The sequence below is a fragment of the Sinocyclocheilus anshuiensis genome, unplaced genomic scaffold, assembly GCF_001515605.1.
Source record: "Sinocyclocheilus anshuiensis isolate Anshui unplaced genomic scaffold, SAMN03320099.WGS_v1.1 scaffold637, whole genome shotgun sequence".
NCBI classification, from domain to species: Eukaryota; Metazoa; Chordata; class Actinopteri; order Cypriniformes; family Cyprinidae; genus Sinocyclocheilus; species Sinocyclocheilus anshuiensis.
In genome coordinates, this window is record NW_015539816.1 from 19,147 (window position 1) to 41,994 (window position 22,848).

At 35.7% G+C, this 22,848-nt stretch overlaps 1 protein-coding gene and 1 pseudogene across 6 annotated transcripts; one reads left to right on the forward strand and one right to left on the reverse strand.

The window, feature by feature from the left end:
- Positions 1-486: 486 nt before the first annotated feature.
- Positions 487-5,134, reverse strand: LOC107683919 (ectonucleotide pyrophosphatase/phosphodiesterase family member 7-like; annotated as a pseudogene).
- Positions 5,135-5,633: 499 nt separating this feature from the next.
- Positions 5,634-22,432, forward strand: LOC107683916 (exocyst complex component 1-like). Of its 6 annotated transcripts, none has more exons than XM_016479979.1 (21): positions 5,634-5,793; positions 6,443-6,574; positions 6,668-6,798; positions 8,656-8,815; positions 9,100-9,117; positions 9,790-9,977; positions 10,263-10,490; positions 12,956-13,088; positions 13,182-13,291; positions 13,489-13,557; positions 15,292-15,441; positions 16,636-16,744; positions 17,829-17,873; positions 18,370-18,533; positions 19,797-19,898; positions 19,981-20,054; positions 20,149-20,377; positions 20,465-20,648; positions 21,255-21,454; positions 21,614-21,808; positions 21,912-22,432. In XM_016479979.1, the coding sequence occupies exons 2-21, from the start codon at positions 6,451-6,453 to the stop codon at positions 22,062-22,064; spliced, it is 2,766 nt and encodes a 921-aa protein (XP_016335465.1). In that variant the 5' UTR covers positions 5,634-5,793; positions 6,443-6,450; the 3' UTR covers positions 22,065-22,432. The 6 variants fall into 6 exon arrangements, with proteins under 6 accessions (XP_016335465.1, XP_016335464.1, XP_016335467.1 ...); XM_016479978.1 differs by lacking the exons at positions 5,634-5,793; positions 6,443-6,574; positions 6,668-6,798 and adding exons at positions 6,946-6,988; positions 7,636-7,767; positions 7,861-7,991; XM_016479981.1 differs by lacking the exons at positions 5,634-5,793; positions 6,443-6,574; positions 6,668-6,798; positions 17,829-17,873 and adding exons at positions 6,946-6,988; positions 7,636-7,767; positions 7,861-7,991.
- The last annotated feature ends 416 nt before the right edge of the window (positions 22,433-22,848 follow it).

Consider the following 22,848-nt stretch of genomic DNA (forward strand, 5'->3'; position numbering starts at 1 on the left):
TAAAATAACGAAGGAGTGGCTTCACAACAACTCTGTGACTGTTCTTGAATGGCCCAGCCAGAGTCCTGACTTAAACCCAATTGAGCATCTCTGGAGAGACCTAAAAATGGCTGTCCACCAACGTTTACCATCCAACCTGACAGAACTGGAGAGGATCTGCAAGGAGGAATGGCAGAGGATCCCCAAATCCAGGTGTGAAAAACTTGTTGCATCTTTCCCAAAAAGACTCATGGCTGTATTAGATCAAAAGGGTGCTTCTACTAAATACTGAGCAAAGGGTCTGAATACTTAGGACCATGTGATATTTCAGTTTTTCTTTTTTAATAAATCTGCAAAAATGTCAACGATTCTGTGTTTTTCTGTCAATATGGGGTGCTGTGTGTACATTAATGAGGAAAAAAAATTAACTTAAATGATTTTAGCAAATGGCTGCAATATAACAAAGAGTGAAAAATTTAAGGGGGTCTGAATACTTTCCGTACCCACTGTATGTCAGTTTAGCATCATGAATGTGATGCTTACGAAACAATAATACAGTAAATATGATAACATGTAAAAAGGTTTGCAGAGCTGATTTTGATCAAAATACCTGAACAAATCTTGTTTGCATTCAGTGAGACTGTATTTTTTTTAACATGTTTATGTAATATACATACAGTAATATGTAATCAAGAACACAAACTAAAATTCCCCCTTCAATTAAATATTTCTTGTGCATGAAATTTATATAATGCTTCGAAATATATATGTTGACCTCTGTGTATTATACTGTGTGCAGTATTGATGCTGTTGTGTGTGTTTTTCAGTACTCTAAACTTAAAAGAATGTGTATTTATGTTTTGAATGCACTTAAAGGGAAGTGGAATATGTGGGATTAAGGGATTTTTATAAAAACTCACATGTAAATAAAATCTGAAGTTTAGCAAATCACAAATACATTTGTTGACTGTTGTGACCATGCTTGATATTTGCTATATTTCATAAATGTGTGCACAATAAAAACAAACTTCCAGTATAAACTTGTATAATTTTACTTTATATAATAAATATGAAAGGAAAAAGTTCAGTTATCACCATCACATTCAGCACTGGAAGAAGTCTTTGTTTAATAGACATTTGTGATTGTAGTGTTCTTAGTTTAAATGTATTTTGGGCTTGCTGATCGCTAGTTAGTTTTGGCAAATCTCTTCAAATTAAGGTTAAGATAATTATCATTAGTAGCAGAAGGCTCAGACACCTTGATTCTTCCACTGCTCCCACCTGCCAAAAAGAACAGTTAATGTCATTAATTGGGTATTACATTTTCTTAAAATTCTAGCAGGTAGAAAAAGCTAAATGGTTAAAATAATCATTTAGACTGATGGGAGAGGCCATTTTTGAGTGAAACCCTTCTGAGAGTCAATTCAAATGCTTACCAGCATCAAAGTTATCCACTAGTATGTCTTTGGTGTCACTGAGACTTCCATTGTTTGCTTCTGGAACTACACCCAACAGCTTACACATCAACGGATAGATGCTGACACTGTCAAATGGCTCAGCAGAGAAATTGTCCCGAAAGTCTTGCCCAAAGGCTCGAAATATCATTTTCATATCCATTTCCTCATTACTGAATCCATGATCTCCTTTGTTGATATGCAAAATGACCCTCTGCACAAACAGCAAACAAAAAGTTAGAGTAGAAGACAAACTGTTTAATAAATTCACCCACTTTACATGTAGCTTTAAGCAATATTTACTAATTACACTACTATTTTTTAAAGAAATTAATGCTTTTTATTCATCATGTACACATTAAATTGATCAAAAGTGACAGCAAAGACATTTATAATGCTCCAAAAGATTTCTATTTCAAATAAATGCTGTTAATATGAACTTTCAAATCATCTTTGAATCCTGAAAAAAAATTGTATCAGGGTTTCTGCAAAAAAATATTAGACCGCACAACTGTTTTCAACATTGATAATAATAGAAATGTTTCTTGAGGACCATATCAGAATGATTTGATTGAAGGATCATGTGACACTGAAGACTGGAGTAACAATGCTAAAAAAATCAGCTTTGCATCCCAGGAATACATTACATTTTAAAACACAATATTACTGTTTTTACTGTTTCAAAATCTCACTAATCTCAAACTTTTGAATAGTTTTGTATACTTAAGACATATTTATTGATATTTTACTGATACAGACTGTAAACTGGCTAAATAATGTGAAGCTAGTATGACATAATTAGCATGTTTGACAACAAAATTTTATTATTTGAGCTTTCAAACAACTGGCTAAAATGAGGGATATTTATTTTCAAAGACACTTACGGAGTTGCTATTGAAGCCCAGGTCAGCCAGAAGGACGATGGGTTGAATTCTCTCATGTTTGCGTATGTGAAAGTGCTCTGGTATCTCTTCTTGCTTATAGACTGTCAGATTGGGATGTGCGTTCTTCAGGGAATCATACACTTCCTGTCCTTTGCCCTCCCTAGGTGTAATCATCCCAAACCCACCATAGTCAAGCAGGTCAAAGTGGGCTAGATTGAATAAACTCATGTAATTGCTAAGTTTTATCTCATTAACCTCACTGGCCATTTTAACAGTGGTCACGCCATGGTCTGAGCTCAGGATGACGTTAAGATGATCAGTCAAACCATTTTTGTGAATTGCCTCCCTGAGGTAGCCAATAGTGCAGTCGATCTGTTCAATGATCTTTATTCTCTCTGGAGTTTCGGGGCCGAAAGTGTGACCCACGGTGTCTGGTTCTCCATAGTAAAGCGTAACAAAGTCAAATTCCTCTTTGGTGAACCATCCCATCACAGTGTCAATGTTCTGCCGCCACTCTGTCTCATTGTCATCAGGTTGCCCGTGATCTTCCACCAGGAAATGATCCACAGCTTGGCCACTGTAATTCACTCCTCCACCAGGGTAGAGAAAAGATGCTGTTTTCAGACCCTTTGAAATATATTGGAGACATTATTGGAGAAGAGCAGTATTAATTTGTTAATTAATTTACAATGAGGAATGCTTTTACTGGACATATTTACATACACTGTAAGGAATATATGTGAAATTTATGGTAAAAAAAACAGATATAACATAAAACACTAATGTACATAACTCATAAGAAAAGAAAGAAAGTAAAAGTTATTTCAATGAAAAGCCACCAAATGTGAAGTGTCATACAAGGAATTCTGGGAATGTCAGTAAGTTCACCTGATTCTGGGCTGTTATCCACAGGGGCAAAGCGCCATTATCCCACCATTCTGATATTTTCAGTGTTGCCTTGTGTGGAACTCTCAGGCCAGTTTTATCATTAAACATCAGGTTATGGACAACATAGATTAAGATACAATCATACTGATATATAATAAGTATACATTTAACATTGAAAACTGGATTCAGTTAGATCAACCAATATGTTTCTGTGGTCAAATAGTGTATTTCAATAAACTAAAATGACTTGTTATGGCAGCGTGCATGTAAACCCACATTTCTTAATACTCTTATACATGACTCGATACACTGTAAATTGGCCACTGAGCAAGGTTTATGAACAAGGAACACTGATTATGTAAATAACCTTTAAGTTGGAGCTTGTGCTAATTTTGCACATGTCATTTAATGAGGCTGAGGTAATTGGCCCAGTAAGTGTGTGCTCAGCAGCTCTCAGAAGACAGCTTAAGACTTTGAACATCATGATATTGCAGACTGGACAAGAATATGTACATTAACACAGAGTAAACTATGGTGAAGCAGGTGCATGAATTTATGCACTTTTTTTTTTTTTTCAAAATTATATTAAACAATACAATTTTATTAAAATGTATACAATACATTATAATATTATAATATATAATTATATTCTTTACTAAGTTATATTTTTTATTTAAAATGTATTAAATGTGTCATTTATATATTTTTATTCATTAAATTATTATTACAATTCAGTATTATTAAAATATCATTAATTAAATTATTTGAAGTTTGAGTTGTTTCTCTCAGTGTCTATTTTTTAACTGATGCAAAACATGCAGTGATACTCAGTCTAACCAGACCAAATCATATGAGAACCACTGATTTAAATGTCATAATATTCAGTACGCATTACAAAATTATAGCTACCAACTGAGTATTTGGATGAATTAGGCATTTGATAATAAAAAATCGGAGGTTTTAATGATTTAACTAACATTTTCAGTAAAAAAAAAATAAACAAAACATATATATTTGATTTACTGAATAATGATAATATACAGTACCAACCTACTGAAGTACTAAAATCTGTTTTGTACCTTTATAATACAATGATAACCAGCAAAACACAAGGGGTAAAGAGAAAACCACATGACAAATCAAGTTAATCACAAGTAGCTTTTCCACAAGCTGAGCTAAATACTATATATAATTGCACATGAATTTATGCACTTTTTTTTTTTTTCAAAATTATATTAAACAATACAATTTTATTAAAATGTATACAATACATTATAATATTATAATATATAATTATATTCTTTACTAAGTTATATTTTTTATTTAAAATGTATTAAATGTGTCATTTATATATTTTTATTCATTAAATTATTATTACAATTCAGTATTATTAAAATATCATTAATTAAATTATTTGAAGTTTGAGTTGTTTCTCTCAGTGTCTATTTTTTAACTGATGCAAAACATGCAGTGATACTCAGTCTAACCAGACCAAATCATATGAGAACCACTGATTTAAATGTCATAATATTCAGTACGCATTACAAAATTATAGCTACCAACTGAGTATTTGGATGAATTAGGCATTTGAACATGTGTTAGAGCTTCTGTTTTGTTCTTTTTTTTGTCTGTAAGTGTGTATTCTGACTACACACAGGCCAATAAATAAGCAGAAAGTCGAGCCTTACCAGTAATAGTTGTAAAGTGTGATGGAGATGTCATGGTGATCGCTGGGAGATTTATGTATTTTGCCTTGACTCCTTCTTTAACTAGTTCGTCCAGATTTGGTGTGTTGGCATCTTGGTCATAATCCCACCTGAAACCATCAAAGGAGATCAGCAGCAACTTATTATACGTCCTCCTTTTGGACAGGGGTTTACTGCTCACACAGAGAGACAAGGCCAACACCAGCAGAAGTTCTGACTTCATCTTGAGACGCTGTTAAGCAGAGTGAAAATCGGCAGAAGCTGATCTTGGTTTTATAAGCATTATCAGGGCACTGATAAGACAATCTATTTTCTGTAGTTCTCAGTCAGTTTATTGCCAAACCAGTTAGCCTACATTTCCAGTGTGAATAAATTATACATTCTAAAACAAATCTGAAATGCACTGTATTGAAAAGTGGAAAACTTTTATTGTTACCATCCACACACAAGTCCGTTCCCTTTTTACAGTTTGCATTTTTGACCCACATGGGCCATGAGAGGGTTTATCTTGAGAGATACGGATAGAGCTGATAAACTGTATGGATGCTATGTTTAGAGCTCTGATATATTATTGATCATCAGTTTATATTATCTTTATATGCACACAAGATCTACTGAATTAAAATCATTCTCAAATATATCGTGGCTTGCGATTGTTCGGTTCCATAATAATAATGAAAATGCACAACATAGAATTAAGGGACTTTTACTGTAGAACCACTAGCCGGAAGCAGGAAGTGTACAGTTTTCGTGTTCACACTGCTCTCAGGGCAGGGTCCCTGACAGCTGATGTGATATTCAGAAAAAAAGCTTTTATTTTTAACAAATACAAGTTAAAGCGTTAAAGAAGGCATTTTCGTCGCTCAATTGGGTAAACTTAAGGTAAGATTCGACTAACGTCGCAGTTTATTAGCTTCCCGAAAAGGCCACTGCGCTGTTTACTGTGTCAGCTGACCTTTCATAAAACAATCTGCTACTATAACAATAAAGACATCTTCATCTATATACAAAACAAATTTAAATAATTGTCGAACCACGAAAAAAATCACGAACTCTGCATTTAAGAAAAGTATTAACGTTACTCTGCAACTGACGGTATTCTTCTAACGTATTCTTCTGATGTACGTCATATTAATGAATAATTATCATATTCATATACTGTGGTATTTACATGGGATCACCATGGTAGATTCTAGTACAGTTCTGTGAATGAAGGGCAAATGTACCTTTACGTCTACATTAATAAAATTGAATGAATTTGATCTTTGAATTTTAATAAACACCTTTGTTTGCCTGCATGCTTCAGCCAAATTTGTAATGTCTTATTGTGTCTTGTATACTTGATTATTGTTGTAAACTGACAGATGACAGATGAAGTATCTGCTATAATCTGAATTTTTTACAAATATGTTGCATACAAAAAAATACACTTTTGAATGACTTGGACAGCGTCAACGAGCAGAAGGCCCTTTCAGCTTACATTTGTTTAGTGAAAACAAATGCAATAAGCCAATTGTGCTTTTAATTTCAGGATTAAACATGACTGCCATCAAGCACGCCCTTCAGAGGGATATTTTCACCCCCAATGACGAGCGTCTGCTGAGCATCGTCAATGTCTGCAAGGCAGGGAAAAAGAAAAAGAACTGTTTCCTGTGTGCCACAGGTAGAGCAGAGACACAGATCCATGTCAGAGAATGTCCATAAACACTCTTTTATTGTTTATTTTACCTCTGTCAGTTCTGTTTATCATCTTTAGTGACTACAGAGCGCCCAGTGCAGGTGAAGGTGGTGAAAGTGAAGAAGTCAGATAAAGGAGATTTCTATAAGAGACAGATGGCGTGGGAACTACGGGACCTGACAGAGGTTGATGCCAAAGATGCCAATAAGGTCAGAGGTCATATGTGAAAGATTAAATTCAGACATGAAATAAAGCTCAGTAATAAAATAACTATTACTAAATATTATGGATACATAATATTACCTGTTTCAGATTGCTTATTGGATGATATCGGATACAGTGTTATTTTAGTATTACGTTAAAGAAGGCATTTTCGTCGCTCAATTGGATAAACTTAAGGTAAGATTCGACTAACGTCGCAGTTTACTTTATTAGCTTCCCGAAAAGGCCACTGCGCTGTTTACTGTGTCAGCTGACCTTTCATAAAACAATCTGCTACTATAACAATAAAGACATCTTCATCTATATACAAAACAAATTTAAATAATTGTCGAACCACGAAAAAAATCACGAACTCTGCATTTAAGAAAAGTATTAACGTTACTCTGCAACTGACGGTATTCTTCTAACGTATTCTTCTGATGTACGTCATATTAATGAATAATTATCATATTCATATACTGTGGTATTTACATGGGATCACCATGGTAGATTCTAGTACAGTTCTGTGAATGAAGGGCAAATGTACCTTTACGTCTACATTAATAAAATTGAATGAATTTGATCTTTGAATTTTAATAAACACCTTTGTTTGCCTGCATGCTTCAGCCAAATTTGTAATGTCTTATTGTGTCTTGTATACTTGATTATTGTTGTAAACTGACAGATGAAGTATCTGCTATAATCTGAATTTTTTACAAATATGTTGCATACAAAAAAATACACTTTTGAATGACTTGGACAGCGTCAACGAGCAGAAGGCCCTTTCAGCTTACATTTGTTTAGTGAAAACAAATGCAATAAGCCAATTGTGCTTTTAATTTCAGGATTAAACATGACTGCCATCAAGCACGCCCTTCAGAGGGATATTTTCACCCCCAATGACGAGCGTCTGCTGAGCATCGTCAATGTCTGCAAGGCAGGGAAAAAGAAAAAGAACTGTTTCCTGTGTGCCACAGGTAGAGCAGAGACACAGATCCATGTCAGAGAATGTCCATAAACACTCTTTTATTGTTTATTTTACCTCTGTCAGTTCTGTTTATCATCTTTAGTGACTACAGAGCGCCCAGTGCAGGTGAAGGTGGTGAAAGTGAAGAAGTCAGATAAAGGAGATTTCTATAAGAGACAGATGGCGTGGGAACTACGGGACCTGACAGAGGTTGATGCCAAAGATGCCAATAAGGTCAGAGGTCATATGTGAAAGATTAAATTCAGACATGAAATAAAGCTCAGTAATAAAATAACTATTACTAAATATTATGGATACATAATATTACCTGTTTCAGATTGCTTATTGGATGATATCGGATACAGTGTTATTTTAGTATTATTTATATAGGTCTACTATAAAAGTAATAGTACTTCAACTTCAACTTATTTTATTTCAGTTTCTAATTTTCATTTTTTTATGCTTAAGTTTTTCATCTAATATTTATACTAGATATAATAACTTTATTTTATTTAACAAAGACATTTTTATTTTTGTTTAGTTTCCAATAATTACACCAGATGGATTTCATTTAAATGTTAGATTACCTTTTCCGTCACTGAAGGCTCACTTAAAATTAATCTTTAAAAACACTAATAATTTAATAACTATTAAAACTATTAAATTTAATCTTTAGCAAATCTCAAATAAACCATACTGTGCATAAATAATGTTGTTATACCTAAATTCACTTATAGCACTTAAAGTGATCGAATTTACTTTTTTATTGTTTTGTATTTAAATTATTGAAACATACTTATGGAACATATTTATGGAAATTGGGGTAACGTGAAAATAATTATTGACCTGGAATCGACCTGAATTTACTGAGCAAATCTTGGACTTCTCCATCCTTCAGGAGAACCCAGAGTTTGACCTTCATTTTGAGAAGGTTTATCGGTGGGTGGCGAGCAGCACTGCAGAGAAGAATTCGTTCATCTCGTGTATCTGGAAGCTGAACCAGCGCTACCTTCGGAAGAAAGTGGAGTTTGTAAATGTCAGTCCACAGCTGCTGGAAGGTGGGGCTCACTACTGCCCCCGGTGTTGTGGAAGTGTAATAGCATGTTGTTAAACTACCTGTGTAATTCTAATATGTAAGGAAAAGAGTCTGAAAGCTTGAATGTAGAACTATTACATTTGCAGTGGTAGGAACTCAAACTAGTTTCTGTTTTCCTGTGGCTAGTGCTCTCTCTCTGTCTTTTTCTGAGCTCTTTGGGATTCTGCAATGTGTCTTTTTGAGTGTCCTTTAATGCTTTAGTTTAACCTGATCTCTGCTGTTCTCTCTAAATCTCTCACTGGCCAGAGCTTCCTAAAGCTGAAGGTTTGTACGCTGTTTTTTTCTTCCATCTTTCATTCTTCTCCATTTCCCTACTCCAGTTTCCACCTCCTGCTATTGTTTCCCCCTCATTAATTGTCTTTCTTTCTTCACATTAATTCATTTTGCTTACATAGTTACATAGTCACATAGTTATCTGGGAACATTTACCCACTGCTCACTCTCTAGATTGTGTTTGTGTACATGTGTTACTTACATTGCATTTATGGAGTAGTTTAGTTAATATACTCATATGCTCACACTCACTACCATTCAAAAGTTTGGCTATGTTTTATGAAAGAAGTCTCTTATGCTCAACAAGGCTGCATTTATTTAATCAAAAATACAGTAAAAACAATATTGTGAAAAATTGTTACAATCTTTCTGTTGTAATGTAATGTCATTCTGTTATAATCTGACAATTTTTCTATTACATTTAAACATGTAATTTATGCATGTAATGGCAAAGCTACATTTTCAAAATTCAAAAGAACAGCATTTATTTGGATTATAAAAGCCTTTACTGTCATATAACGTAGTTTCTTAAAAAAAAAAAAAAGATCTTGCTGACACCAGACTTTTTAATGGTAGCTTATACAGTAATAAACAAGCTTATACAGTAATAAACATTTGAGGTTAATAAGAGCACTTTTTTCATGTATCTTTCCTTCTTCTCAGAGTCAGTCCCGAGCGGAGAGAGTCAGAGTGTTGCAGGGGGAGATGAGGATGCTCTGGACGATTACCAGGAGCTGAACGCCCGTGAGGAGCAGGACATTGAGAGCATGATGGAGGTCTGCGAGTATGCCATTTCCAACGCAGAGGCCTTTGCTGAGAAACTGTCCCGTGAGCTACAGGTCCTAGATGGGGTGAGTTTGTTTAATCGTTTCCTGAAGTAAAACACTGGTGTGTTAGCACTAGACATAGTGGAAAGTATTGATTGCACCTGTCATCTGGAGTTTATAATTAACTTTATCTATATTGAACTAAGTGCAATAATTATCTAACGGTCAAGGTAAATGTGGATTGAAGTCTGTTTGATTAGGGAATAGCAGTTTATATTGAGTAGTCTTATTGTTTGACAGTCACATCAAAGATAAAACAATAATTATTTTTGTTATTGTGAATCGTAATCTCTGTTCTTCTCTGCTCAGGCTAACATCCAGTCCATCATGGCCTCTGAGAAGCAGGTGAACATCCTGATGCAGCTGCTGGATCGGGCTCTGGGAGAGGTGGACAACATCGAGGGGAAGTTGCTCAGTTATGAGGAGATGCTGCAGAGCGTGAAAGAACAGATGGACCAGATCTCCCAGAGCAACCGTCTCATCCAGATCAGCAACACCAACAATGGCAAACTACTGGATGAGATCCAGTTCCTTGTGGTATGTTGGGACACAGTAGAGATAGATCCCAGAAAACTTTCCTGTGATGAGTGGAACACAACATTAACAAAAGAATTCTAGGTAAACTAGTCGATCTTATTAAACAGGTTGATGAGGTTGGTGGACAACTAGTCGACCATTGTGACCCATCAGTAACTGCCCCTTTAAAAACATTAAACAATAAATACTGGGATAGCAGTTTTTTGTCACAGAAATTCCAACCTGACTTGAGGTGCTCGGCAGCTCTGTTGCCTGTGGTGGACTCTTGCCACCTTTATTTCAGGTAGACTCAGACTTGCAACTAACAAGTCTAATAAGTCTAGACTATTTAATCATGTGATAAGCATGCATACATATTCCTGAAAACACTTCCACTTCCAATCTTTTATTGAAAACTATAAAATAAGGGATTCGGAAACTTTTTTGTCAGAAAAGAACCTTTGACCTCAAATGTTTACTGGAAATACCACTGAGATCTTAAGTTACACAATACATTCGCATGTTCAAAGTTCTCTGATGATGGTTAATGGTCACATGGAGTGCAGGCAAACATAAAATATGTGTTTTATTTGGATTTGTTTTAGAAATGTGGAAATGTTGGATCTACATTTCTTAAAGCTGGCAGCTGATTTTATTGCGCCACCACTAACCTATCTTTTTAATCTTTCTTTAGCTACAAATGAAATTCCTTCTATCTGGAAAACTGCTTATGTTCGGCCATTATTTAAAGGAGGTGATCCAACTGTATTGAATAATTATAGGCCTATTTCGAAATTGTCTATTTTATCAAAGGTTTGGGAATCGCTTGTGAATGATCAATTAAAAGAATTTCTATATTCTAAAAATGCCTTATCAGAGTTCCAATCCGGTTTTAGGAAAAAACATAGTACATCCACAGGAATTATAAAAGTATCAAATGATTTAATGGTTTCATTGGATAATAAAAACCATAGTGCTGCTCTTTTTATCGATTTATCCAAAGCTTTTGATTTCGTAGATCATAAAATTTTCAAGCAGAGGCTACTTAGTGTAGGTTTATCAGTAAATACTGTCGGATGGTTTGTTAATTACTTATCGGATAGATCTCAATGTATAAATATAGAGGGACTCACTTCTTGTACTCTGAATGTAAATATCGGCGTACCACAGCGATCGGTCCTTGGGCCATTATTATTTATTTTATATATTAATAATATTGGGAATAATTTCGCACATTCAAGTTTTCATTTATACGCTGATGATATGGTGATTTACTCTGCATCAACAGTGGATCAGGCTCTGAGTCATCTTAAATCTGATTTTGATGCAGTTCAGCATACACTGAGTGATTTAAAACTTTGACTGAGTTTTGACTTTAAAACTGAGTGATTTAAATGCGGAGAAATCTAAACTTATGATGTTTACAAAAAGAAAGTCTGCACTTTTGAAACTCATGCTCAATTACTACTCTTCAAGGTTTGGAGATTGAAGTAGTATCTAAGTATAAATACTTGGGATTTTTAATTGATGATTCTCTTTCTTTTGGGCCTCATATTCAGTACCTTGTGAGAAAATTAAAGTCGAAACTGGGCCTTTTTTTAGAGTCAAGTATTGTCTTTCTTTTGCAGCAAGGAAGAGATTGGTAGCAGCTACATTTTTGTCAGTGTTGGATTATTGTGATATCATATACATGCAGGCACCTAAGCATTGTTTACAGGCATTGGATTCAGTTTATTACGGAGAATTAAGGTTTATCACAAATTCAAAAGCCCTTACCCATCATTGCGTTGTCATCCCGTAGACTCAAGCATTGGTACTTATTAATATATAAAATAATTTTAGGTTTATTTCCTTTGTATTTACAGCAGAATATCATTAAAAAAGGTGTAAAGTACTATTGTCTTCGCTCACAAGACTATTATCTTTTAAGCATCCCTAAAGTAATATGGGTCAATGGGCATTTAGGTATGCCACTCCATTTGATTGGAATCAATTACAAGATAAGTTATGCTTAAAAGAGTTGGTATCACTAACTGATTTTAAATGTATTTTTAGAGTCATTTGATTGTAAATGTTAAATCTCAAGAGTTTTTAATTTCCTGGTTAAATAAAGGTAAAAAAGATTCTAAAATTATGTTAATTTTACATTTTTTTATTTAATGAATTATTAGCTTTTTTTTATAAAGCCCCTGCAATTCCTCCACAGACTCCCGTTTGGGAAACACTGTATTAAATTATAAATATAATTAATTGTATTTTGCTTAATTGTAGCATAATTAAAAAAAAAAATGTATCTGAACTTCTGTATTTTTGTTTATTAACTTTTCAGCCGGGGTGAACAAAGTTAAAGATGTTTTGAGTGTGCTTCTTTACTGTTTTGTTTGATACTAAAACAAAACTCAAATAAAAGATTACTGGTATGATTAGAATTCTAATATGTCTATAATTATCTCTCTGTTAATATTTTTGTATTTTTTCCATGATAGAACTACATGGATCTATCAAAAGGGCACATCAAGGCTTTGCAGGAAGGAGATTTGTCTTCTCCTAAGGGTATCGAGGCGTGCATCAATGCTTCTGAGGCTCTGTCACAGTGCATGAACGTAACGCTCAAACCAGGTACTGCTCTCAAACTTCACCCACTGTGTGAAAACAGCACTTAGAGTTGTGCATGAGAAGCATTAATCTTGTTTGTGTGATGTTCTGTTACAGGCCATGAGAAGCTGATGGCAGTCAAGCAGCAGCAGCATCTGTTTTCTGAGCTCAGAGATACTTTTGCCCGACGTCTCACCAACCACCTCAACAACGTGTTTGTGCACCAGGTAACATTATTACACATGTTCCAGGTAAAGAACACGTACAACTTACATATATGAGGAGTGTTAGGCTTTCTTTCCTTTTCTATTGAGTCTTTTATCTGCCTCTGTCTGATCGATTCTTTCTCCTGTGTTCCTGTTTGGCCACCAGTCGTGTCTCTCTATATCACTTTACTTCACTGTGCTCTCTGTTCCTCTGTCAGTTCAACCACTTCAGTCACTTCAAAATGAGCATCCCTCAGTTCTATAGGTCGTCCTGTCTGTCACTCCCTGTGAGTACGCCCACTCCAGCACCCTGTTTGACCCGCCCACTCTAACAGTCACGCAACTCCACTTCTTTAGACCTAACTGTCTCATCAATGCTTCTCTCTTCATGGAAACATTCCGTTTAAGCATGTTCATGGTGATGTAATCCAGACATTCTCATCTTAGGGTTTCTAAGATGATCGCCCCATAAACCTCCTAGCCAACATCATTCTCGTGTTAGTAGCTGTTGATTTTGTCCCCTGAAGATGTAAAGGGGTCTTCATTGCCTTGTTTGCTCACTCTCTGATGGAATTGTGAGGTGCTCGTGAGAAGAAATGGCCTGGTCAGCATGCAGTTCCTGCAGAATTTGCTTTTATGATGTGTATGTTTCATAGATGCATTGAGAAGGAACTGCTTGACTGTGAGAATAGCACTACTGTGGCAGTCTTCATGGATTTGTGAGGCTTGGTGATTTTTGCCCGATTAATTACTGTTTGAGCTCGACGTCACTGTAATATAACAGCGACCGTTTGTGTGGGAGCAGAGCTGGGTGTTTATACAGATTTCCTCCATATGAAAAGATATTTTCGTTCCGCTAATGCTTGTATACAGGAAAGGGTTTTAGTCTGATTCACCGATTCGTTTAACACCTTTTTTAGAATCATACTGTATGTTTTTAGTTAACTGAAAAGAATAGTTATTTGTTTGTAAATCAGACCTCACTGGTCACGCTGTATGCTGTTGATTCACTAAAGAACTGGTTCATAAGAGTCGTTTGTTCATGAATCAAACTGCTGTGTCCGTTCTATATGTTTTTGATTTACGAAAAAGAACTGGTTCGTAAGAGTCGTTTTTTCATGAATCAAACTGCTGTTTCATGAATCAAACTGCTGTGTCCGTTCTATATGTTTTCGATTTACGAAAAAGAACTAATTCATAAGAGTCATTTGTTCATGAATCAGACTACACCGGTCACGATGTATGATGCTGTTTCACAAAAAAGAACTGGTTGTTAAGAGTCAGTTGTTTATGAATCAGACTTTCCAAACTATGTTTTTGATTCACTAAAAAGAATTAGTTTATAAAAGTAATTTGTTCATGAATCAATCAGAGTGCAGAGTCTGTTCTGTATGTTTTCAATTTATGAAAAAGAACCAGTTCATAAGAGACATTTGTTCATGAATCAGACTTTACAAACTTTGTGTTTTCGATTCACTAAAAATAATTAGTTCATAAAAGTAATTAGCTGATGAATCAGACTGCAGTGTCTGTTTTGTATGTTTTCAATTTACTAAAAAGAACCAGTTCATAAGAGTCATTTGTTCATGAATCAGACTGCACTGCTCCCTCTAGGTTTTTGAAATACTGAAAAGAACCTGTTTAAAAGACTCATTTTTTCCATGAATGAGATGATTTTTGCTTTCAGCCCACAAGGACTGCACAAGAGAAAGATGTTTTTGCCATTATTTTGCGGTACCATTTGCATCACATTCAATACGGATTGTGAACAGATGTTCGCAACACAAATGTAAAATATGATTTGTAAAATGTTTTTGTAAAAACACAGCTACTAAAAAAAAGTCATTAAGCAAACAAAATGCCAAATTTTAATTTTTTTTTTTTGGAAAATCTATATTTTTACCCAGCTCTATGTGGGAATGAGTGTGTGTGTTTTCCGTAATATTAACTTGCTTGGACAGTGAACTTTTTTCATACTGAGTTTCCACTCACTGAGTGTGTCTGTGTGTTTGTGTGTGTAGGGACACGATCAGAGCTCCACACTGTCCCAGCACACAGCTGAGCTGACACTACCCAAACACAGCCCTCTGCACAGAGACCTGCTCCGATACGCCAAACTCATGGAGTGGCTGAAGAACACCCAGAGAGAGAAATATGAGGGACTTTCCAGGGTGAGTGTTTATCACTTCCATCACTGTGCTGATATCACAGTAATTGTTATCATGACAGATGTCAGACACCATTAGGTTTTGAAAGCACTCAGTCACGTTTGTACAAATTGTTCTATCTTGATAAAGTCATAAAGTGAATGGAAACTCTAATCGTAAACTGTGTGACAAAAGTCAAGGACAAAAACATTATTAAATACTGTAACATTCTTAATTTTCCTGACACTGCAGATTATTAGCATTACAATATTGCAATATCTCAATATCCATAGCTGCTGTTTGCAACCAATTTTACTTACTTACCCCTTATGTATTTGAGTGAAAGAGGATGTTTAATAAAAAAATGTAGGGCGGGACTTTATTTAATACTCCACTTGAAAAAAGTGTATTGCATACACATCAGAATGCCAGAGTAAATGTGAATATGAACACATATTAAAAGGCATACAGTAGTGATTCAGGATAAGACAAACATTTAAAAGATGGATTCATGATTCATGCTCATTATATAAATTTTGTACATTTTGAACAAAAAAGTTACATAGTGTACCTTTAATAAGACAAACAGTCCCATTATTGCTGTATGTTTTATTATATAAGCATTATACTGTATGTTTTAACAGTTTGACAGTTACAATCACCAACAGTAATCACAACTTAAAAAAAACCCTGTTATCATTTATGACCACTGACACAGTACCCTATAAATGCTGCAATATCCTGATGTCCTCTGAGAGCCAGTGGTTTTGCTTTTGAAATGGCAATGCCTTAGTAGAGGAAAATAGGAGTTATATTTAATTTTAGCTCTGATCAGACTTGATAGTACTGTTAATGTTATTCTACAAACATTAGACCAAGGGCAAGGCCATATTTAAGGGTTTAGTCAGAACGATTAGTCCTTTTCTGATCATCGCTCAGTGCTAATCTGATTCCCAAATGTTTTAGATGCATTTATCTCTGCCCTCTATTATTAAACTGTCTTTAAAATCCAAATGTGATGGCAGACGTGGCCTGGATGTTGCTGTGTGTGCTCTGGCAGATTGGATTTGTGTCTGGTTCCCAGTCCTGTTCTCTCTGTCTGTCTCATTCACTGTTATTTCCTGTGATCTTTCTAACATCCTCTAAATGAGAAAAACGCTGACAAATAAAAAAATCTAAATTTGGTCAAATTGCTGATCTTCCCTTATGTTTTTATAGACCTATGTGGATTACATGACCCGATTGTATGAGCGGGAAATTAAGGACTTCTTTGAAGTGGCAAAGATCAAAATGGCAGGCACTAGTAAGGATGGGAAAGGAAAATTCGGTAAGACCTCAATAAAAAAACTTTTTTATATATATATATATATATATATATATTTGTTTATCAGGAAATCTACTCTTGGAAAGGGATTTTTGTCCATGCTGTTTCTTCAGTCTCTGTGTGTCCTGTGAATGCTATGTTGAGTTTTGTCTGTATGTGTGTGTTTTTTCTTACACTAATGTTAAACTACATGACAAACACTGAAATGATTCAACAGTTCTCTAGTAAAATCATTGAGATGTCAGTCGTTGCTTGTCTCTGATATGATGGTGTGCAATGTCACATGTTTTCATTGTAATGTCCTGACATGTGCTGCAAGGCCCACAGTGTGTGTACTATTATTACACATGGCATTAAATGCATACTAGAGGCATGACAACCAAAATATTCTGTGGGGAAAAAAAAACCTAAATACATAAGATTTCAGGATGATTAGAACAGTGTAGTACATTTCTCAGAATGCTTGCAAATGGTATAAAGAGAGACTTTTTTTAATGTTTATGAAATAAACATTGTCTGTGTGGGCATTTTTTCCCACACCATTAGCATCAAAATAAGACTTTGTGTTAAGTTAAAAAAACAACAACAACAGTACTTTCAAAAAACATCTCTCATTCCATTGTGCACCATTGAACTAATTCTAATTCTGATGACTGCAACATCATATTAAATAAAATTTAAATATTAGGCCATTTTTGACATGTTTGCATATAATTACAACAGGACTGTCATCTATGTAAAATGTTTTGAAGTTGGGGGAAAAGGTGATTGATCACTGCTGTCATTTCCAAGTACTCTGTTACTTGTGCCCATCCCTATTGGAAACATTTATCCCTGCTTACGCTGGTACACTTCCAGGTCTTAGTAAGATGTTCCTCTTGTTTCAAAAGCTTTTTCCTCCACGGGATGAAATAAAATTAGCTTTTTGTTTCCAAAGGCCAAAGAGCCCAAAGCCTAAATTCAGCCACTGCAGTGCATGTCATATTTGAAAACTTTGACCTTTAACCCTTAACTCTGGCACCATGCTGCATGTTGTAAGCCTAACGTGTCTCTGTCTCTGATGCCTGCCTTTCTAACCGGCCTCCAGCCACACTTCCGCGGAAAGAGAGTGCTCTCAAACAGGAGACGGAGAGTAAGTATCAGCGCCACATGCCATGCCTATCCCATAATGCCTTGCTTCCTCTCTTCCTCATAAGCACAGTAAACCATTATCTTAACTTCAGTTTCAATGTTTCATGGATATGCAAAACATGTTTACAATCATTTTTTAAGTTACAAGCACCTTTTTATGGATTTTATCTTGCCTTATTTACTTCTTCTCAATCAAAGCTAACCTCAAACATGTCTACCAGTTTATCAAATATTACAATCTTTAATGTTAATGCATCAGTGGTTAAAGGGGAGATTATTATTTAATCACGCCGTAAAGCCTCTGTGATCTGTATGAGATTTTTAGTAGTTGGGTTGCATGTCTGTTATGACCCCTTTCAGATCAACAGGTACTTTACAAGGTAAGTTTAATAAGCCATATAGATGAGGTGATTTTAATATAAATCAAGTACAACTGACTTGTATGTTTTATATGGAGTTCACGTTCTGATGGTTTCTCCTCTGATGGTGTCTCTCAGGCCTGCATGGAAGCTCTGGGAAGCTTACAGGCTCCACATCAAGTCTGAATAAACTTGCTGTGAGCAGCTCCAACAGCAGGCGCTCTCAGTCGTCTTCTCTGCTTGATATGGGCAACATGTCTGCCTCTGACCTGGACGTAGCAGACAGGACCAGGTTTGATAAGGTGCACCACCGCTAAATGTGACTAAATACTGAAAGTTGTTGTCCAAAGTATAATCATAAACACTGATGTTCCAATGTTTGGGGTCAATTTAATACTTTTATTCGTGCATTAATTTGTATAAATTTCTAAATTATCATGTGACACTGATAACTGGAATAATGGCTGCTGAAAGTTCATCTTTGGCATCACAGGAGTAAATTCCATTTTAAAGTGCCCCTATTATGCCTTTTCGAATATTACCTTTCATGCAGTGTGTCATGTAGCTGTATGTGATGTGAACATAAACTATCTGCAAAGTTGTGAAGCCGACAGTGCACGATAAATAGTTATTATCTATCAAAAAAAAAGTCGGCTCGCAATCGCCTAAACGATTCGTCAGGAATTCGAATCTTATTCTGTTACGGCTCTACGTCACGAAGTAACACATTTGCATAATGTCTGCCCACGTTCTACGTCGCCAACTTGCCCGCCCACAAACAGTAAAACATCCGTGTGGTTAACATCATGTCGAGAAGACGCTGTATCCTACGCTGTGAGAGTAAATTTGTTTTATCACATCTTATAATGTACCACAAACTTGTTAACACTTGACACTTACCACTGAGAAACGTCCTGCTCCAGTCGTGCTTGCGAATCAGTCTCTTGTCTATCAGCCACTTCAACCGTTTCATCATCAGACTCCGGCTCGAATTGGTAAGGTACAATCGATACCATCTTTTCTATGTAGTGACAAGTCTCCAGGGCTGTCATTCCATCATGGCAATGAGCATTTCGTTTCTGACACGCGCTGTACGCGGTAGACCAATCCAGAGCCAATCTCTCTACGACTGGACCAATCACAAAGGACTGCGCCATGATCTGACCAATCACAGCAGTGAGGGCTCACAGAAAGGAGGGGTTTAGAGAGACTGATTCTTTGAACTGCTTCGCACGAGTCGTTTACGATTCGAATCATTTAGAAATGAGGTAAAATTAAATCTTTTTTTTTTTTAGAAAACTAACGTGTTTTTTGACCTTGCATGCATGTATTTTAGGAGACTCATAAAACAATATTAGCAACCTTAAAAATGGCATAATAGGGGCACTTTAAATATATTCACATAGAAAATAGTTATTTTAAATTGTAATAAAATAGATTTTCACAATATTACTGTTTTTGCTATATTTTAAATGCCTTGCTGAGCATTAAATCATGCTAACCCTACACTTTTAACGATAGTGTACATATGCCCATTGAGGGCCCTTCTTTGTGTGGTTTTCTAGATTTTTGAGCAGGTTTTGAGTGAGCTAGAGCCGTTGTGTCTGGCTGAACAGGACTTTATCAGCAAGTTCTTCAAGCTGCAGCAAAATCCTACACTAGCTCAGGTGAGTATCAGATACAGTACGGCTCAGATCTGTGTGTGTATTGTATTTGTGTGATTTAATGATATTATAAATCCCTCATTAGGGAGAGAATGTGGATGACAGCGATGGAACGGTTCACTCCAGACCCCCCAGTGAACACAGACATTCAATATCTGAGTGAGTGACAGTTCTCTTGAGCTCTCTTTAGTTCATTCAAATTTTGTTTTTAAGCAGATTACAAAAAATGATCATGCATCCATTTCTCTTGCAGAAAGGACATGGTTCGGATGATGATGAATAAGATCTTTCAGAGCATCGAGACGGAGCTGAACAGTCTGATAGCTTTAGGCGATAAGATCGACAGCTTCAACTCTCTCTACATGCTGGTAAAGATGAGTCACCACGTCTGGACGGCCGAAAATGTTGATCCCGCATCCTATCTCAGCACGACGCTGGGCAACGTGCTGGTCACTGTCAAGAGAAACTTTGATAAATGCATTGTAAGTGGAGCTCATGTCAAGCATTGTTTGATGTATCAATGGCGAGACCAGTATTTAAATCTTCTGATGTGTTTGTTGCTGTTTTAGTCTGGACAGATTCGTCAGATGGAGGAGGTGAAGATTTCAAAGAAGAGTAAAGTGGGCATCCTGCCGTTTGTCACCGGCTTTGAGGAGTTTGCTAAGCTAGCTGAGGCTATTTTCCGAAACGCAGAAAGACGGGGTGATCTGGATAAGGCCTATATCAAACTCATCAGAGCTGTCTTCAATAACGGTGAGGAGCATCAAAATCTCATACATTTGTTTATTCATCACTAGTTGTTAGAATGTGCAAGAAGCCCTAAATTCATTGAAATGCTGCTTTTAGAATTTTTTTTAAACACGAAGAGAAAGAAAGCATGATAGCATAATTTTTTTATACTTATACACATTATTTATTATTATTTTGCATTTTTCCAAATATTAATTTTTATATACATATCAAAATATAAATATTATTTAAATATACATATTATTTCAAGATATTATATTTGCAGTTTAGTTCATTTTAATTTCTTTAAGTTTTAGTAATTTTTGTGCTTTTGTCGTTTTTATTAGTTTTAATATTTTTATTTCGGTTTTAGTCATTTTGGTTTTTCAGCTTCAACATATTGCACTACGGCAACATTTCGAAGTTTTAAAGTTTGTCATCTAATTATTTATATTTTATATCAGCTTTAATTGAATGACTGAAAACCAATAACAACACTGTTACGAACCATCCATTAATAGAGAATGTAACTAATTCTTCATGTACATTTTCAGTGTTTGCGGTTCTGCTTTCTCTTTAGTTTTCAACACTCTTGTTCTGATTGGTCTCTTTCTGTTTGCATATCCGTAGTGGAGAAAGTGGCCAACGAGAGCCAGAAGACTCCGCGTGATGTGGTGATGATGGAGAACTTCCACCATATCTTCTCAACACTGTCCAGCCTGAAGATCTCCTGTCTGGAGGCAGAGAGGAAGGAGGCCAAGCAGAAGTACACAGAACACCTGCAGTCCTACGTCATCAACTCACTGGGCCAACCGCTTGAGAAACTTAATGTAAGCCAAAACTTCATGGAAACCAGGATTGAGCAGTATTACAATAGAACATCCGTGTAAATCACAATTTTAGAAATGAAATGAAAATGTGTTAATGTAAATGGATTCTTCAGCTTTTATGTTTATGAACCATTTTTTCATTTTCTTCCCATTTTGCAGCACTTCTTTGAGGGAGTGGAGGCTCGTGTAGCTCAGGGTGTCCGTGAAGAGGAAGTGAGCTACCAACTGGCCTTCAATAAACAGGAACTGCGTAAGGTTATTAAAGAATACCCTGGGAAGGAGGTAAAAAAAGGCCTGGACAACCTCTACAAGAAGGTGGATAAGCATCTGTGTGAAGAGGAGAATCTGTTACAGGTGAATAAAACGAGGAAAATAACATTAAATGGCTCAATTAAATGGCATTTGTAATGCTTTTGAAATTCTTGAGTGTTAATGTGAATTTTGTTCTGTCCACTAGGTCGTGTGGCACTCCATGCAAGACGAGTTCATTCGGCAATACAAGCACTTTGAGGGCCTGATAAACCGCTGCTACCCGGGGTCTGGAATCACTATGGAGTTCACCATTCAAGACATGCTGGAGTACTTCTCCAGTATCGCTCAGTCCCACTAAAACAGGAAGCTGAATGATTGTTAGATTACGCAGAGTGAGAAGAAAAGTGCTGTGTGTGAGAGAGAAAGAGAATGAGTGCTTATATTGTACATATATTACAGTGCAGTTTTGCTTGTAATGTTGTGTCATAACTAACACTGGAACCCTGTTTGTAACATGCAACTTGAGTTTCTGTTGTTACTGATTTCATGAAAACTAAAATTGCTTTATAACACATTAGTATAGTGAATCGCATATGCCTGAACTTTCTCATTACTTCTACAAAACCACAACACTAAAAATGTGTGGCTGATTTTTCATGCACATGAATGCTGATGAGTATCAACACATTAAAAAAAAGGCCTGGAGTCATATGTAAAAAAAATAAAGCATTCTTTTGAAAGTTAATTTCCTTTTCTTCTTGTAATTTATTGTGATGATAAATTTATTATAAAACAGATAATTGTCTGTTCACAAAAATAAACCCCTATAACATAAGTAACAATAATATAAGTAACTTTATTAGCGTCCAAACCAATAGACCATAACATTAAGTTGTTGGATAGTAATTCTGATGTTTTTATTCTTCATCAGTTAAAAATAACTGCTCTGAAAGTGATTCTTCTGCGTCTTTATCATTATCATTGTGGTGTGGAACTCCCCATTGAAGCCTGTTCTCACAGAGGATGAAAACATTAAAGTTTTAATAGTCATTCTGTCTATGGGGATAGGTGAGTCCACACCACAGCTATAACAATAACGACACAGAGTTGCAATCACTTTCAATCACAAAAACATTGTCAGC